The sequence below is a fragment of the Balaenoptera borealis genome (genome assembly GCF_965194805.1).
Source record: "Balaenoptera borealis genome assembly, chromosome: 5".
Lineage (NCBI taxonomy): Eukaryota > Metazoa > Chordata > Mammalia > Artiodactyla > Balaenopteridae > Balaenoptera > Balaenoptera borealis.
In genome coordinates this window covers 48,578,635-48,597,281 of record NC_138862.1, presented here as the reverse complement: position 1 = coordinate 48,597,281, position 18,647 = coordinate 48,578,635, and the positions used below count along the sequence as shown (strand labels likewise).

Sequence of the window (18,647 nt, the reverse complement as noted above, 5' to 3'; positions counted from 1 at the left end):
CTGGTCACTTCTCCTCTTTATTGGTACATCTTCTGGGAAGGCATTCCTGCCCTCCTCCCACCCAGCACTCATCATCTTTCCCCATAGACTTGTCCTCTCTGAGACCTTATCCCATGCTTTCACAATATCTATAATGCTTCAGTATAATTTGGCTCACACATCCCTCCCGATCAAGGACACCAGGTCTTATTTTCTCTCTAATCCTGGCATATAGTGCCAAGCCACACGGTAAGCGCTGATAAATATTTATTGAGTAAATAAATGGGGAACTCAGCAGGGCTCCCTATAAAGTCTGAATCCTTTGGCTCTACATTACAGGAATCATTTCATCAGGTCGAGTAACGTCCCCACCCATGAGGGCAACACTCAGGCCTACTGAAGCCCCCGTGGAGAGAACAGAGACAGATAAAAAGCAACCAACAGCTCCTGCCTCAGGAGAAGATCTTGGTTAGTATATCAGTCACTTCCCACTGGATGCTTAGCTACAAAGTACTAAAGGATTTCAAACTAGGGAAAAAAGAGTCCCAGTTCTGGATCATCTATTTTACTCAATTTTATGATTGCTATGAATTTTTTAATTTAAAAGTTATACTTATTTCTAACGTTTTATTATAGAATGTGCTCCTTCCCTTTGCAGACATAGAAGGAAGTTCCCAAGATCTTTAGGAAAGTCTTCCTAAAAAGATCTAGATTACCCAATGCTTCTTACTAAATCACATGTCATTACTAATTATGTGTATCTTAATTTATTAATGAGTATTAGCTACTTGGTTGTAATCTTTGAACCATTATTTATTACACTGAAGGGCACCAGCAGGACACAATTAAAGGCCTTTTAGTGTGGATAATATGTATAGTAATAATAATAATAATTGAAATCAAATTGCAAGGAATTGACTAGGAGGCATATGTATTAAATATTTATAGTTTTACTATTTTTCATTGTATCTTCCATTCTCAGGTAATATGACTGACTTTAGCTCAAGTCCAACAAGAGAAACTGATCCTCTTGGGAAGCCCAGATTCAAAGGTATGTATGACTGGCTCCAAATCTTAATTTTAACAAAGCTATCTTTGGTGGGTGTATCAGTCAGCTGTTGCTGTGTAATAAACAACCACAAAATCTTAGTAACATACTCTAAAAAGGATTTCTTTCTCATGTGTCTACAAATAGCCTGGAGGTCAGCTGATCTCCCATGTGTTTGGCTGGGTGGTTCTACTTCTAGCAACAGGTACAGCTGGGCCTCTTATAGGTTGGGCTCAGGTCTGCTCCACATCTGTTCATTTTGGTGCCCAGGATGAAGGACTAACAGTGACCCAAGAGAAGCCATTCTCATGACAGTACAAAGTGAAGAGAGGGAGAGTCCAAAAACATGACCACATTTCAAGCTCCCTCTTATGTTATACCTGCCAATATTCAATGGCTAAAGAAAGTCACATAGCCAAGCTCATAACAAAGATTGGGGAAGTATACTCCTTCCATAGATAAAAAGAATGTTTTTGAAATATTTATTTATTTGTTTGGCTGCGCCGGGTCTTAGTTGCAGCACGCTGAATCTTTGTTGCCACTTGTGGGATCTTCGCTGTGGCATGCAGGATCTTTTAGTTGCAGCATGCAGGATCTTTTTAGTTGCAGCATGTGGGATCTAGTTCCCTGACCAGGAATCAAAACCAAGCCCCCTGCATTGGGAGTGCAGAGTTTCAGCCACTGGACCACCAGGGTAGCCCCTAGAGAATGTTTTTGAACAGTAATCTAATCTACCACAGTAAAAGAGAGATTATATGATATAGAACCCAGTATTTCCTTTTGTGATATGTTTTTCTGAAGTATAAAATTTGATAAATTTCAACATATGTATATACCCATGAAATATCATCACAATCAAGATAATGAATACATGCACCACCTCCAAAAGTCTCATCATGTACCATTATAATCCCTCCTCCTCACTCCTCCCACCCAACCTCTAGTCCCTAGGTAACTATATTATAGATTAGTATGCATTTTTGGGAATTTTACATAAATGAAAAAAATACAGTATGAACTTTTTGTATGTGATTTCTTTCACTCAACATAATTATTTGGAGATTCATCCATGTTGCTAAATGTATCAGTAGTTTATTCCTTTTTATTACTGACTAGTATTCTATTGTATGGATATATACTAATTTATTAAAACTGTTCATGACATTTGGGTTGTTCTAATAAAGCTGCTATGACCATTCATGTACAAGTCCTTGTTCCTTGTGTAGACATATGCTTTCGTTCCTTTTGGACAAATTCCAACAAGGAGAATGGCTAGATTGTATATAAATGGACATTTAACATTTTAAGGAACTGCCAAACTGTTTTCCACAGCAGTTGTACTGTTTTCCATAGCAGTTGTACTGTTTTGCCTTTCTGCCAACAGTATATGAGAGTTCCAGTTCCTCCACATTTTTGCCAACACTTGCTATGGTCAGTCTTTTTAATTTCAGCCATTTTAGTAAAGGTGTAGTGAAATCACAATCTGATTGTGATTTTATTTTGCATATCCCTAATGACTAAGGATGCTGAACATCCTTTCATGTCCTTATTTGCCATCTGTATATCTTTTTTGATGTGTCTGTTCAATTTTTTTTGTCTATTTTTTATGGAGGTGCTTATTTTTTTATTATTGAGTTTCAAGAGTGTTCATATTTTCTGGATTGAAGACCTTTTTCAGATATACACTTTGCAGGTATTTTCTCCCAGTGTTTGGCTTCTCTTTTTTAATTTTAATGAAGCTCAGTTTATCAATTTGGTTTTTTATATATAGATTGTATCTTTTATGTTATATTTAAGAAGTCATTGACTAATCAAAGGTCACAAAGACCTCCTCTGTTTCCTTCTAGAAATTTCTCCTGTTTCCCTCTAGAAGTCTTCTACTTTTACATTTAGGTCTATGATCCGTATTGAGTCAAATTTTCTATATGACACAAGGTATGAATGCATTTATTTTCTCGCTTATGGATATCCAATTGTTCCAGCATCATTTTTTGAAAACACTGTTGTTTCTCCACTGAATTTACTTTGTACCTTTGTCAAAAATCAATTGTCCATATATATGTGGAACTATTTTGGGGTTTTCTAGTCTGTTCCATTGATCTATTTATCTACCTTTCCATCAATACCACAGTGTCTTGATCACTGGTTTTATAATAAGCTCTGTGATCAGGTTATGTTAGTCTTCCAACATTGTTCTTATTTTTTAAAAGTTGTTTTGGTGACTCTAGGTCCTTTTATATTTCCATCTGAATTTTAGAATGAGTTTCTCAATGTCTAAAAAAAATAGCCTGTTTATATTTTTATTAGAATTGCATTGAATCTGTAGGTCAACTGGGAAACATTGACAGCTGTACAGTATTAAGTCTTATTACCTATGAACATGGTATATCTCACCATTTATTTAGGTGTTCTTCATTTCTCTCACCAATGTTTTGTAGTTTTCTGTGTAAAGAAAACCATAAAAGTAGCATTTTTTATTTCAGTTTCTAATTGTTCATTGCTAGTATATAGGAAAACAATTGTTTTTCGTTCAATGAGCTTGTATTCTGCAACCTTGCAAACCTCTGTAGTCTTTTTGTAGATCCACTGGATTTTCTACCTACAGAATCATGTCATCTGAGGGGAAAGTTTTACTTCCTCCTTTCCAACTTAGGTATCTTTTTTTCTTGCCTTTCTGTGCTGGCTAGAACCTCTAGTGAAATATTGAATAGAAATAGTGAGGATAGGTATCTTTTTCTTGTTCCTTATATAATGGGAAAAGCATTCAGCCTTTCACCATTAAGTACGGTGCTTCCTGTAGGTTTTTCATAGATGCCCTTCACTGTGTTGAAAAAGTTTTCTTCTATTCCTGCTTTGGTGAGAGTCATTATCAGAAATGAATGCTAGATAATGTCTAATAATTTTTCTGACTTTATTGAGATGCTTATGTGGTTTTTCTTTTTTAGTGTGTTAATGTGATAAAGTAATTGTTCTTGAGTTGTAGGCTACCTTTGCATTCCAGTGACAAATTCCACTTGGTTATAGTGCATTCTCATTTTAATATATTGTTGGATTTAATTTGCTAAAATTTTGTTTAGAATTATATCCAGTGAGGGACATTGGTCTGTAGTTTTCTTTTCTTGTAATGTCTAAGTCAAGTTTTAGTATCAAAGTGATGCTGAATTTTTTTTCAATTTTCTGAAAGAGTTTAGAACTGGTGTTGCTTCTTCCCTAAATATTTGTTAATATTTACCAGTAAAGCCATCTGAGCCTGATATTCTCCTTGTGAGAAGGGTTTTACATGTAACTCACTTTCTTTAATAGGTATAGGACTATTTAGAATATTTTTTTCCATAGTGAACTTTGGTAATTTTTGTTTTTCAAGTTATTGGTCCATATCATCTAAATTGTCAAGTTTATTAGCATAATGTTATTCATATTCTCTTCTTCTTACTTTGATATCTGTATAATTTGTAGTGATGTCACCTCTCTCATTCCTTTTATTGACAATGTGTGTCTATTTTTTCTCTTTTGCCTAACCAGTCAGGCTGTAGGTTTATCAATTCTTTTGATCTTCTGAGAAGTTCAACCTTTTTTTCATTGATTTTGTCTATTATTTTTCTGTTTTCTATTTCATTTATTTTTTACTCTGATCTTTATTATTTCCTTTTTCTGCTTAATCTGAGTTTCATTTGCTCTTCTATTCTAATTTCTTAAGATAGAAGATGAGCTCATTGATTTTGAGCCCTCTCTTCTTTTCAGATATGGAATTTAGCGCTACAAATTTTCCCCTAGATATTATTTAAGCAGCATCCAAAAATTTTTGATATGTTGTGTTTTCATTTTTACTCTGTTCAAAATACTTCTTAATTTCCCGTTTGGTTTCTTCTTTGACTTATTAGAAGTATGTTATTTAATTTCCAAATATTTCAAGATTTTCTAGAAATTGTTTTGTTACTGATTTCTAATTTAACTCCATTGTTGTCAGATACTCTGTATTACTTGAACCCTTATACATTTATTGAGACATGTTTTAAGGCCCAGAATATAGTCTATCTTGGTATCTGTTCTCTGTGTACTTGAAAAGAATGTGTATTCTGCTGTTCTTAAGTGGAATGTTGTATTGGTTTGCTAGGGCTGCCATAACAAAATACTACAGACTCGGTGGCTTAAACAACAGAAATTTATTTTCTCACAGTTCTGGAGACCAGAAGTCTGAGATCAAGGTATCTTTGGTTTCTCACATTGGAAATTAGGGCTTCACCATAGGAATTTTAGGGAAACACAATTCAGTCCATAACAAGTGTTCTATAAAAATGTCAATTAGGTCAGTTTGCTTGGTTGTATTGTGCAATTCTTTTATATCCTTAGCGATTTTCTGTCTACTGTTCTGTCAATTAATGAGAGAAGAGTACTGAAATCTCTAGCTCTAATTGTGGATTTATTTCTACTTAACAGTACTATCATTTTTTGCTACATGTATATTAAAGGTCTGTATTTAGATATAGACCTAAATTACTTAGGGTTGTAATAAACTCCTGAGGAATTGGTCCTTTATTATTATGAAGTGACCTTTTTTTGTTTATGGTAATATTCTTTGCTCTAAAATCTAATTTGTTGATATTTATATATCCACTCAAGCTTTCTTTTGATAAGTGTTATCATGGTATCTCTTCTTTTCATCCTTTTACTCTTAACCTGTTAGTCTGTTTAAAATGTTTTCCCTATAGGTATCATATAGTTGGATCTTGCTTTTTCACCCAATCTGACAATCTCTGCATTTTATTTTGGGTGTTTAGAACCTTACATTTAACATGACGAATGATATGGTTAGGTTTAAGTCTATCATCATCTTGCTATTTGTGTTTTATTTGTCCCATCTATTCTTTGTTCCCTCTTTCCTTTTTTTTCAGCCTTCTTTTGGACTGAGTATTTTTATGATTCCATTTTATCTTTTTTTGTTGTCCTACTCCTATAACTTTTTTGTTTTGTTATTTTAGTGATTGCTTTGGGGTTTATAGAATGTGTCTTTAACTTACCACAGTATCTTCCAGTGATATCCTACAACTTCACAAATAGTGTAAGAACTTTACATTAGTATAGCAGCTTTTCTCTCCTCCTGGCCTTTGGGCTATTGTCATTATAGTTTACTTTTACATGTTATATACATCACACTAAATTGTTAATATTTTTGTTTAGAAAACAAATTGTCTTTCAGAGAGAATTTAATAAAAAATACTGTGTATATTTACCTATGTAGTTACTGTTTCAAGTGCTATATTTCCATCCAGCATCATTTTCCTTCTGTCTGAAGGACTTTCTTGAATCTTTCTTGTAGAGTGGGTCTGCTGGTCATGAATTCTTTCAGATTTTGTATGTCTAAAAAGTATCTTGCTTTTTTTTTTGTCCTTTTGCTTTTGTTTTTTTTAAAAGATATTTTCACCAGTTATAACATTCTAGATGATAAGGTTTTTTGTTTTGGTTTTTGTTTTTTAGTAGAGAAATACATTGCTCCACTGCCTTCTCACTTGCACTCTTTCCGATGAGAAATCTGCCATAATCCTTCTGTTTTGTTCTATGTATAACATGTCTTTTCTTGTCTGCCTCCTTTAAAGATCTCTAGAAATTTAATTTGGGTCTTTTTTATAGCTTCCATTTCTTAACTCTTGACCATGTGGATTATAGTGATGATAACTGTTTTACTGTCCTTGTCTGATGATTGTTACAGCTATCCAAGTTTCAGGTTGGCTTCAAATGATTTATTTTTCTCCTCATTATGGGTAATATCTTCCTGTTTATTTTATCCAGTTGGGAATATTTTTATTCCTAAAATATTCTTGTATTTTATTCTGGGGTGCAGTTTAAATAACTTGAAACCACTTGATCCTTTTGAGTCAGGCTTTTAAGATTTATTAGGTGGGACCAGAACTGTGTTTAGTGTAAGGTTAATCATTCCCCACTACTGAGACAAGACCCCTTTGAGCACTGTTTCCAATGCTCCATAAATTATGCAGTTTAAACCACGCTCAGGGGGACCAAATTACTCTTGGATATTAGCATAAACTAAACCTATTTAGAAAAGTAAATCAACAATAACACCCATATCATGTATCCCAAAGATAGGGTTCTGGATTTTCACAAATTCAAACCATCCACATCATTGCTTTCATCCATCTGCTTATAGTATTATATCAAATGTCCTCAAACAGATAATTTTATTTGTGAGTTCATCTCCACCTTTTTTCCAAGCTCAAAAAAAAAAAAAAAAAATGCTCAATGTCCTCTCTGTCTTAGGTCCTCACGTGCGGTATATCCAAAAGCCTGACAACAGGCCCTGCTCCATCACCGACTCTGTCAAGCGATTCCCCAAAGAGGAGGCCACAGAGGGGAATGCCACCAGCCCACCGCAGAACCCACCTACCAACCTCACTGTTGTCACTGTGGAAGGGTGTCCCTCCTTTGTCATCTTGGACTGGGATAAGCCACTCAATGACACTGTCACTGGTAAGATCATGGCACGTGGACCGTCACTACGGTGGGAAGCATTGATAGTGCAATGCATTGGGAATGTGGTACCTTGATTCATACTGTGGCCTGCGAGGCATATCTTAGGAACAGCAAGTCCCCACAGAGTTCTGCTGTCCCTGTGGTACATGATTGTTAAAAGTATCATAAGATGCGAAAAGATCATCTTTGTCCTGGTTATGGTCTCCCTGTTAATTTAGCAGATCTCTTTAAGTTGCATACCTTCCTTCTCCTCTCAAAACTGTTTTTCACAATGCGAAGGTATATCTAGTCTTTTCATTACCTGAAAATCACAGATAACATATGGGACGTTGCCACTGCTGATAAGATTTAAACCTGTTTTCCTTTCACCATCCCAATTTCTAGATTGACCTAGAATTTTCAAGCAGGCTAAAAGTTATTTCAATCATTTTAGGAAAACTGTTATAATTTGGTCAATTTTCTGCTTATCTCAGGAAATTTTGATTCTGCTGTCACTCATCCAATTTCTCTAAAAATGACTATGAAAAATAAGAAACCCTGAGTCATTCTTTAAATTTGTCATATGGGATTTAAATTCTCTGTAGTGAACAGGATAGTCAAAGTAGAGGGGAGGGGGTGGGTGGGAAGACTAACAACCCAAATCAGCTAGAGGATGTAGCAAACAGCATGAGGACACAAGGTTCCTGCTGCCCATGTCCCCGCCACCGTGTGCCTGGGGTGGGTAGGCAGAATAGAGTTGCCCACCAAGAGGCTGTCAGGAAGAGTAGAGAGTGGTACACAGGGCGAGGTGAGGAGTGGGGAGATTCAGGGTCTGCCAAAAAAGTTTTCTATGAATAAAGGAGAAAACAGTAGCTGCTTCTCCTCAGACAAAACCGTTTGGTCTGGGCAACTTCCAGTGTAAGCAGCTTATCTTTGCTTAGCTGGCTTTTTAAATTTTTAACCATATTTTGTGAATTTCCTTTCTTATGCAAAGCTTGCCTTTGTTTTGAGAAAGAACCAGCCACTGCCCATGGTTCCTGGGGATTTGACTAGTCTTGCTTCTTTACTTGGAACTATGCCAGTAGGTATTATCATCCCAGTATCTAAAAATCAATCTCTAAGTATTGATTATCTACATGTATTAAAAAGTTTAAAACTCTCAATCCATGTGCAGTGCTAATAAAGAGTTCCTGTGATAGTCTGAGGCTTCATTCTCACAAGACCAAATGAACTATAAAATTTCACTTGCCTTAAAAATACAGGACATCAAGTTGGAATTGGTTAATCTAATATGTTTAACAATCTAATATATATTCACTTGGGTATGTCAATAATATCTGATTTAACTTTTTAAAGTAGGATTTTCCTTTCATCATGTAACTTTTTTAAATTATATAAACCTGTAATTTCAAAGAATCATGAATAGGATATACTTTATCTAACCAATTAGATTTATAACATTATTATTATTAAATGTTAACGGGCTGCTTGAGATCTTTCACTAGATACTGGACTTATGATAACAATTTTCATGGATAAGAACCACATCTATAACTATTATATTTTATAAATAGAAATAAGTCCATATTTAACCATTACTCACTTAGTCTATATTTCAATGTTGAACCATATGCCCTAATGATCTGTTCTATTTTTTTCCATTTTTGTTTATTTTTAGTGTTCCATTAAATACCACTTGATTTCAAATGTAATCTTTTATAAACCAGCAGCTCAGATAATATAGAGATTCATTCTCATGTCACTGGAAATGGTTTTTCAAGAAAGGATTAAGAAAGATAACAAAAAGAGAGTGAAACATATTCTTCATTCCCCAGGTTGACTTCTGTCAGTAATCTTTCTTTTAATTGATAGGCATGTATTCACCTCTAGTAAATGCATCCAAATTCAGATGCTTCTCCATATCCCTTCTACACTAAAGTAGAAATAGGTATACCATAGAGATTGGCCACAGCCTGGGTCCTTGGACAACTTAAAGTTAAATTACTTATAAGGTGTCATTTTGTGATACATCAAGAGCATGCTGACATAGATTTAAATCCCAGACCAACTGTGTTCTAGATAATGCAACTTGGGTCTATAATTAGCCTCTTTGAACTTCAGGGTTTTTTTATTTGTAATAATAATAATTCTTATTGCTATCAATTTATTGTGAGTATAAGACTTAACAGAGAGTAGTATCACCATTTGTTATTTTCATGCTGTATTGACCAGTGATGTTCCCAATATATATAATAAATAATTATGTTCTAAGTGAATTATCTCATAATAGGGCAATAAAGCCCTCTGAGGGGGAAAAAACAGACCAATTATTGTGTCAGTTCTTTGTAGATTTTCTTATATCTTTACTGTTAATGAAATTATTTTTTAAATCCCCTATTTAAAATAAGAAATATAGACACATACTTTTTTGTTGTTGGTGGTAGATTTTTATAATGTTCGTGGATTTATGAAAAGCTATTATCACTTTAAAGCATTAAAAAGGAAAGATATATACATTCTAAGACAAGAATTCTGAGAAAAATTCTAAATATCTTTTTAATCATGAAGGTAACTTCTAGATCCATTTTGAAAACTCCAGTCTTTCAGGACAAAAATAGTATTAAATTAACATTTAAAACTTGAGTCAAAAGAAAATTAGAAAAGATGTGCTATAAGTGTTGAAGTATACTAAAAGGCTAAGGTGATATTAAAAAGAATATCACACAGTCGATGAGGAATGACCCAAACAAAGATGTTTTTTGAAGGTGATTGCTTTCATGGATAACCAGCTGGAGTGTCATATAAATTGCTCTTTTGGTGACTAAGCAGCACTTGAATCTTTCCAATTGGAATCTCTCAAATTTTTGTGATCCTAGTTTCAAAACACAACTTGGGGATAATAAGGAATAATAAAAGATATAATAATAATAGGTACCACCTGTTGAGCAAAATACATGCAAAATACTATTAAGCACTTTCCATATGTTCCTTCTTTAATCCCTACAAGCAACACTATGAAGAGACACTATGGACATTTTACAGATGGTAAAACTGAGACTGAGATCCAGGCAAGTGGCTTGGTCTGTCTCTTTCCATTAAGTCATGCAGTTTCCATTTTTTAAAAATCAATTTTACTTCCATTCTAATTACTCTGATCTTTTTCTAGTAAATGTCCCTTCACAGCTGAGGAAAAGATATAAAACGAACATAATTGAATTTGGGATCCTACCTCTCCCTCTCTTTCCACACTCCTTTAGAATAGAAAGCCAACTGAGACATAGGTTGGGAGCAGAGAGTCTGAGGAAGGAATCTTAAATATAGGCCATTAGTCCTGTAATAGCTGCACTAATATGTCCAGATACAATGACCGTTGCCTTCCAGTTTAATTTCTAATTTTCAAAAGGATGGTCATAGGAAATTACTCAGAAAAAGTGATTCTTCTTTTTGGCTTTTTAAAATTCACCAGTAAAGATCCTTCCCAAATTAAAATTGGTGATTATAAGTCTCCATGAGTTACTCTATAATTTCAGTTTTATTTCCGATATCCATCTCCTACCTTTGGTCTCAGTGCTAACAGCAGAAATCCCCAGTAACTTGCTAGCTCCTTTGCAACCTTCCCACTTTCCCTGATGCCCACCACTTGTGTATTTCTTCATACTGATGGAGCTGTTTTTGAGTAGGGTTTTGTTGGTTGGTTGGTTGTTGTTTTTTGTTTGATTTTTTTTAACCCTCTGTGTGATCTTGTCACATGCATTAAACTGAACCCCAACTGAGAGCAGGGAAAGTAAATTAGTAAATTATATTCTCTTATTCTGAAAGTCTCTTTCTTTTGATTAGCCTACAAATTCATAGAAACCTACCCTTAAGTTAAATTTATGCAGATCTCTATGCAGACTTTAAGGGCATAATTTTTTTAATTCAAGGATAATTATCAAGGGGGTATATGTTAGCAGTATGTACAAAATTTATGTAACTTACATAAGCAGTAGGTATCAAAATCCCATAATTCTGTAGTTCAAAATAATGAACTATAGAAAAGTATAGTTCATTGTTCATTATTTGATTAACTGTTATTTGCTGCTGTGGTTTTCAACTCAGTTTTTTGCAGCAGTACCATGTAGTCAGTGACATTTTTCCCAGCTATATTGTGAAGCCCCATGAGCAGGAAATGTGCTTCTACTGAAACACCGCTCCTCATACAATGTTTTTTACAAAGCCACACTGGGCTTTCCAGCAATGGCAGACAATCCGACTTACCTAACAAGATCATAGGTTACCCATAACCAACGCTACCATAGGAGCATCAACAGTCTTCACAGTTACCAGACCTTTCCTGCTCTAGTAAAGAGAAAACAGAAATGGTCAATGAGCCACTCCCCAAATGCTTTGGGATCTTCATCATCCTCTGACAATCCCCATTTGGAAGTTGCTAATGTGTACGATCAATACGTCTCTAGACCTGCAATCTTGTTGCTCACTTTTATGAGAGTTGACTCTGTTATGCGGTTAGCTTCGAGAGCATTCAGTCCACCAGAGCATAAAGACAAGTATCTGTTGGCTTTTTTTGCTTTTCAGAATATGAAGTTATATCCAGAGAAAATGGGTCATTCGGTGGGAAGAACAAGTCCATTCAAACTACAAATCAAACCTTCTCCACAGTAGAAAATCTAAAACCAGACACAAGGTGAGCCACCAGTGCTATTACAGGTGAATTCTGAGAGTGCAAAAATCATAACAAAGGAGTAAAATGACATCATCCTTCTCTATCTTAAGGGAGGGTCTAGTTTGCATTTCATTCTTTGGCTTTCCATACACAGCACTAGATACCCCTAGAGTCATGGTTTACAAATATGCAAGTTATTGGTGGGGATACAAGAGCTGACAAGATGGTCTTGTAAGTTAACAGTATAGCTGGGAACATTGAAAGATAGAAGGCCATTTATATCAAACATTGATATTAAATACCAAAATTTAGAGGAGGAAAAGTCTATAGACCAGAGACAACTGGAGTGTGGATGGTGTAAACTAGATTTGAAGCACAGAAGAAGTTGCCTGGCATGCTGGAAGGAGAGGGCAAGGAAACAAAAGCCATGTGACAAATGTAGGTGAAAGTTTGTAACAGTTAATGCTTAGTATAGCTACAGACTAGTCCCAGACACAGTAACCCTTTGCTTTTGGATGTTTTTAATATAGACCAATGAGAATAGATTTTTGAAAATGGACATATATAATATTAACAATTGTTCAGTAATAAACAACTTTTCTTGGCAGTCCTTACTACACATTGATACCAGGTTGTTATCTTGCTGTACAGTTTTGTGATTCCTTTTTAAATCTAAAATACCTAATATTTTATCAGTTTATTTTATTATTTCAAGAAAAATAAGGGCCTTAGGCATTTCTAGAAATGTAGTAGGGAAGGGGTTTTTTTGTTTTTGTTTTGTTTTACATGGCTAAATTATCAAATGTTTTGCTCAAGGAGATTCTCAAATGGATACAGCCAAGCATTTCCATAATAAAGCCAATGTGCTAAATTCATTTCTGGACTAAATTTCACTCTCTGTGAAAAATCGATTTCTTTCTTCAAGCTCCAAAACATTGTCTGATAAACTGTCTATACTTTCGGTATAAAACAAAACAAAAACACCCCTGACATCTTAAGTATAGTACCCCAAGCAACACAGATCAATTTTCACACAATCAGGAGTTTTTCCAGATTGAGTATTTCATAACTTGATAAAGTTCCTCAGTGTTGAAAAAGATCAGTGGAGGTGAAGACTGGAACTTCAGCATCAGAGATTTTTTTTTTCATGTTTTATTTCTTGTATCTTTCATTGTCATGTGACTGAATTGAATTGGGTATTGATTGTGACACCCAGAAGAGCCTCTTTGGGCTCTGACGGCAGGGAGACTTTTCTAATCTTTTCAGGAGAAAAGGAAGTATCTAATTCATTATAGATGGTTTACTGTATATAAACTGTAGTCCTATACAGCAAAAACAACACTTTTCCACCAGTGTATTTTTTTTTCTTTTAAGTTCTCTATTTTGAGTTGTAATTAGGAGAATTTTGCAACTGCTAATTTTCTTGAAGGTATTAAGTTAGCCAAAATAAGCATATATTTCAGTAAAAGTCCATTTGATGATCTTGGTTCTGTTTCCTTAGCAAAATGAACAGGGAGAGAGCCTATAATTTATTTTAAGGAAAGAGTAAAAGAGAAAAAAAAGGTCATTTAATTTGGACTTTTTAATAGGTGGATTTTGGCTTACAAAACTTGGTTTTTCTCTTCAGTTTCCTGCTTTTTATTCCACTTAAGAAAAAGTGAGCTGTGGAGTACACAGAAAGCACATTGAAGGGCATCCAATTTCTAAATGTTCATTGTATTCCTTTTCTGAATCAGGCTGTTCTCAGATTTCACAGTGCACCTATTAGCTCATAATCAGAGGTAGAATAATGCCAGTGACATTTTATGTCAGTGATTATGTTTGTAAACATAATTGTGATTATTATGCCAGTGATTTGTTTGTAAAAGGTTTGGGTCTGCATTCAGCTAACATTTACTGAGTGCCAACAACGTGCTCAGCCCTGTGGTTGGTGTGCCTACAAACGGGAGTAAGCATGGTACCTGCCCTTGAGGAGCTCGAGGCTAGTGGGGTAGGTCGCTAATGACCGATTATTCTGCACAAAGTGGTGAGAGTTCTGGTAGAAGTCTGCACCAGGGGCGACAGAAGCCCAGAGTGGGCGGCACATCGCAAGGTCTGGGGAAATTAGGAAGAAATTCCTGGGGGAGGTGACCCCTAGGCTGAGGCGTGAAGGAGGAGTAGGCTGGAGCCAGCTAGGTGACTGTGGTAAGAGAAAGGAATGTCAGAGAGGATAGCACGTGTCAGAGCAGTGGCCCGAAATGGCACGGTTGTGTGTGGTGAATACAGGCTGTTTTCACCAGAGTGAGGGGCGAAAAGTGGACAGAAGCTGTAGAAGCCAAGAGAAGCAGAAGCCAAGTTAGGGAGGTCCTTCTGTGCCAGATCAAGAAACATGGTCAAGTGATGGGGAGACCCTAAAGGATGGTAACTGGGGAGTGCCTTGCTCTGACTTTCATTTTCATTCTGACTTTCATTTAGTTGGAATAATCACTTTTGATACTAGAGCTACTTATAACGAGTAGCAGTTGGTAGAACAAATCTAACTAAAAGAACTTTTTGTTAATTTCTTTCATGAGTATCATTCTGGCATCTGACCTAATTGGTCAAATAGGTACATAAGAGAAACGTGCCTTTGGGCTGAGCTGGATTTCATTCTGGAATCACAGGACCGATCAGGTCATGGGGTTCACATCTAGCTTCTGGTTGTAATTGTTTCAGACTCAGCTACAACCTTGTCCTCTCTATCCCACCCTCCTCCTATGTGTCTTGCTTGTCTCTGCTGTCTGTCATCAGTGTACCTTCTAAGGAGGACCCCTGCAACCTATCCTTATCCCAAGACTAGCAAAGCCCAAAGGAAGCCCTTTCTGGATTTGTCTTTGGAAAAAGCAGTATTAAACTGAGATTAGGAATCCCTGTAATCAGAACTCCATGCCAAGTTTTACAACTTGGCATAAATTTGGGGCCACTATGCATGTCTGTATGTGGCTTATTTAATGTTATTTTTAGTTTGGTACAATTAAATGAAATCCATTCAGATATAAAGACTGTTAATGTTCATAAATGTGATTTGACCAGGATTATATTGATAGTCCCTAATGGGTCATGATTTAAAAGTTGTATATCAGTAGTTTGAAGTAGAGAACATTCTCACACTGGGGACAAATATAACACACATGGATGTAAATTTTCTAATGAAAATTATCTAGTCTATGCCATGGGAAACTTTGTGGTGGTCTAGTAGTTCAGTAGATCCCAGCCCCCACTGAGCTTGGAAATATATTCTGCACTCTCAGAGGTATGATGGAGATAAATCTGTCTATCTAATGGGCAAAAATGTTTTGAGCTGAAATATTAAAATTATGTGTTGAAACCCCTATTAGTCAAATAACCAAGGAAGAATAAAGTGAAGTCAAATCATTTCATTTACTTTGAGATTTCTGAGCCTAAACGTACCTGAGGAAACAAAACTAACACCCATGAAACATCGTAACACAGAATAAAAGGACATGCCGATGTAGGACTTACACCCAGGTTCTGCAATTTAGAAGAGGAGAGAAAGCCTCGTGGAATACTTGAGACAAGAACTTGACTTTAAAGGATAGGATGGCATGAAGCAGGCCGGCAAGAAAAGAAAGAACAAGAGTATTCCACGTGAAATCCATGTGCACAACTTAGGTGAAATACAAGTAGTCCTCAAAGTTACTACTGACAGCAAGGCTACAGCAAGTATAATAAAACTACGAGTTCCCCAATGTAGGTTTGTTGGCTCTTTTGATGCAGGCTTTTTTCATACTGTCTTACATTGTTAAGGCAACGTTCCTTTCCATTGTATCTTCTCTACCCCAACCATGATACAAGATTAATGTTACTAAAAGACTCCCTGTAAAATAAAGAGGAAGTATGTACAGGATGCAGTTAGCAGGTGGTTTTTATTAGCTATAAAGAATGACTTTAGTCACATTTCATTACTTGAGGAAAATTTTGAGTCAAAATACATAGTAAACTCCCTAAATAAGCAAACTTTGAATTATAGCTGTTAAAATTCCCCCATGAGGTTCTGGAGTTCCCTGTTTGAAAAGCTGGAAGATAATAACTTCTGAAAGAATATCTATAGCTTTTTTCCAATTCTAGGAGACACATATAAAGAATTTATTTTAGTCGCATTTTCCATCATTTGTCCTGACTAAAAAGCAGGAGCTCTAAAAACAGGTGATAATTACTGGCTAATCGTTACACCGTGACATAGGTGGAGTAGAGCTTGGTGTTAGAACACCCAGGAGAATCAAGGCAGAGAAAATAGATCTACAGAGCTTTGGGGGATAAAAATTCTAAGTGTTTACACACTATTCTAGAATCAAAAAGACAGTCAACGATGCTACCGTCTCCCTGCCCATTTTTAACGACTTACCCGAGTTTTATTTACTCTGCGGAAGCTCGAAAAATAACCCACAGTACGGGCCCATCCAGCAGGTGTCTTGCTGCTGGGAGAGTTCAGCTGCACACCTGGCGTGAGACGTTTCCGTCTCTAGAAAACGGAGCCACTTTGCTGCCCTGAGGAGCCTGGGTGCAGCTCCCAGGGCGGCACAGCAGGGACAGGCCCGGCCTTGCTGACGGCTTCGTGCAGCTGGGGTGATAGATGTACGCAGGGAAGAGGGGCTGTTTGTGGGGAGCCAGAACTGCTTTAGTCAGGTGAAGCAGGAGATCTGTTAACAGAGGCAAAAAGCTGTGGCACAACTCTATCACCTTCTTTGGAGGATCCCTCTCTCACCCCCGCCCCTAAAATACAAAGAAAATGTAGAGATGTTAGCGTCCACTGAATCAGTACCCATCTAGGCCACTCTCCAACATTTAGTTTCCACTTATTTTTTTTTCCCCATGAAACCTCATTGTGTGGCTCTTGTTGAACTAAAAGAAAAATATTAAGAAGAGCCTCTCCTGTCCGGAGCCAACTACTTTGTTTGCAAAGACCACTATGATCATATTTAGTTCCGTGAATGGAAGAAAAGATAAAGGATATGGCTTAAAAAAATAAGTGTTGCACCACTGCTTAAAAGGACAAAACGTGTGGACTAATTGATCTTGAAATCTCTCCCAGCTCTAAAATGATGTAATCTTATGCTATCTGAAGCCATGCACAGAATCAGTGGGAAAACTGGAACTGAAAATAAAACCAAAACCTAGGTCCATCTTACAGCAAGTAGAATTGTCCTGATAAACCATTTTTGCTTTGAATCGATGTCTGTGGTCTGCGATTTGTTTTCAGACAAATTATTTTTAGCACACATTTTGGTAATACATTGATGGGCAGGATTCTTCCTGATGAACTAGTTGGGGAATATGGACTTAACACAATCACTGTCCACTTAAAAAGCCCTTGTAGGGCTTCCCTGGTGGCGCAGTGGTTGAGAATCCGCCTGCCAATGCAGGGGACACGGGTTCAAGCCCTGGCCCGGGAAGATCCCACATGCCGCGGAGCAACTGGGCCCTTGAGCCACAACTACTCAGCCTGCGCGTCTGGAGCCTGTGCTCCGCAACAAGAGAGGCCGCGATAGTGAGAGGCCCGCGCACCGCGATGAAGAGTGGCCCCCGCTCGCCGCAACTAGAGAAAGTTGGGCATTTTATTTAGTTTTATTGTAGGTCTGAGCAGCAGAAGAATAATTGCTTCCTCATTAAAGAAGGAAGAAATTGAGTTGATTGCTCAGGTTTGCAACTTTTCATCAGGCAAAAGAACAGCTAAGAGTGCAGAACTCCACTAGTCTCTAAAAAGAGCAATTCTTCTTTTCATGTCGCCATATTCTTTTTTTTAAAACATCTTTATTGGAGTATAATTGCTTTACATTGTTGTGTTAGCTTCTGCTGTATAACAAAGTGAATCAGCTCTATGTATACATATGTCCCCTTAACCCCTCCCTCTTGCGTCTCCCTCCCACCCTCCCTATCCCACCCCTCTAGGTGGTCACAGAGCACTGAGCTGATCTCCCTGTGCTATGCAGCTGCTTTTTATTACTTTTCACTTTGAACTCCTCAGTATCTAGGGAGGGGGTGCGAGATACTCATAGCAACACTACAGAATTAGAGTGCAGCCCAGACCTGGAATTTGTGTGTCCCCCCACAGAAATGGGAGAGAAAAGAAATGTCCCTAAGGACCTACTGGGCAGCTAATTAATGATCCCTGATGCCTGCTGATGCCCTGCTCCTCTCCCTTCTGTCCGATTTAGGCTTATTTTGTCCTCGAAGTATCTCCGCAGCTCTGCCCTTTGCTTCTCATCTGTATTCCCAGGCCAGCACAATGCCTGCACATGGCGGGTACCCAGAAATGCTTTCCATAACCCTGCAGTGTCCTTGGAGAACTGACTAATTTGATTTCCCTTTTCCTATTCCACTGCTCCTTACTCTTTTTTTTTTTTTTTTTTCTTTTTCCCCTCTTCCCTTTCTTTCCCTCTGACTGAAACCCAACCTGAATGGGGCCCAAATATTTCAAGATGACACTAGGGGCCAATCAGCTAACAAAACAAT

General features: G+C 36.8%; 1 protein-coding gene across 37 annotated transcripts in view; it reads left to right on the top strand.

The window, feature by feature from the left end:
* ABI3BP (ABI family member 3 binding protein) overlaps positions 1-18,647 on the top strand; it is a 272,400-nt gene that overhangs the window by 222,118 nt on the left and 31,635 nt on the right. For all 37 annotated transcript variants that reach the window (XR_014244699.1, XR_014244700.1, XR_014244701.1 and 34 more), the window contains 4 exons: positions 319-447; positions 962-1,030; positions 7,301-7,510; positions 12,068-12,176. Coding sequence is in view for 34 of the 37 variants with exons in the window: in XM_082392047.1 (XP_082248173.1) it covers positions 319-447; positions 962-1,030; positions 7,301-7,510; positions 12,068-12,176 (517 nt within the window). In the remaining 3 variants the exon portion in view is untranslated. The remainder of the gene's footprint in view (positions 1-318; positions 448-961; positions 1,031-7,300; positions 7,511-12,067; positions 12,177-18,647) is intronic.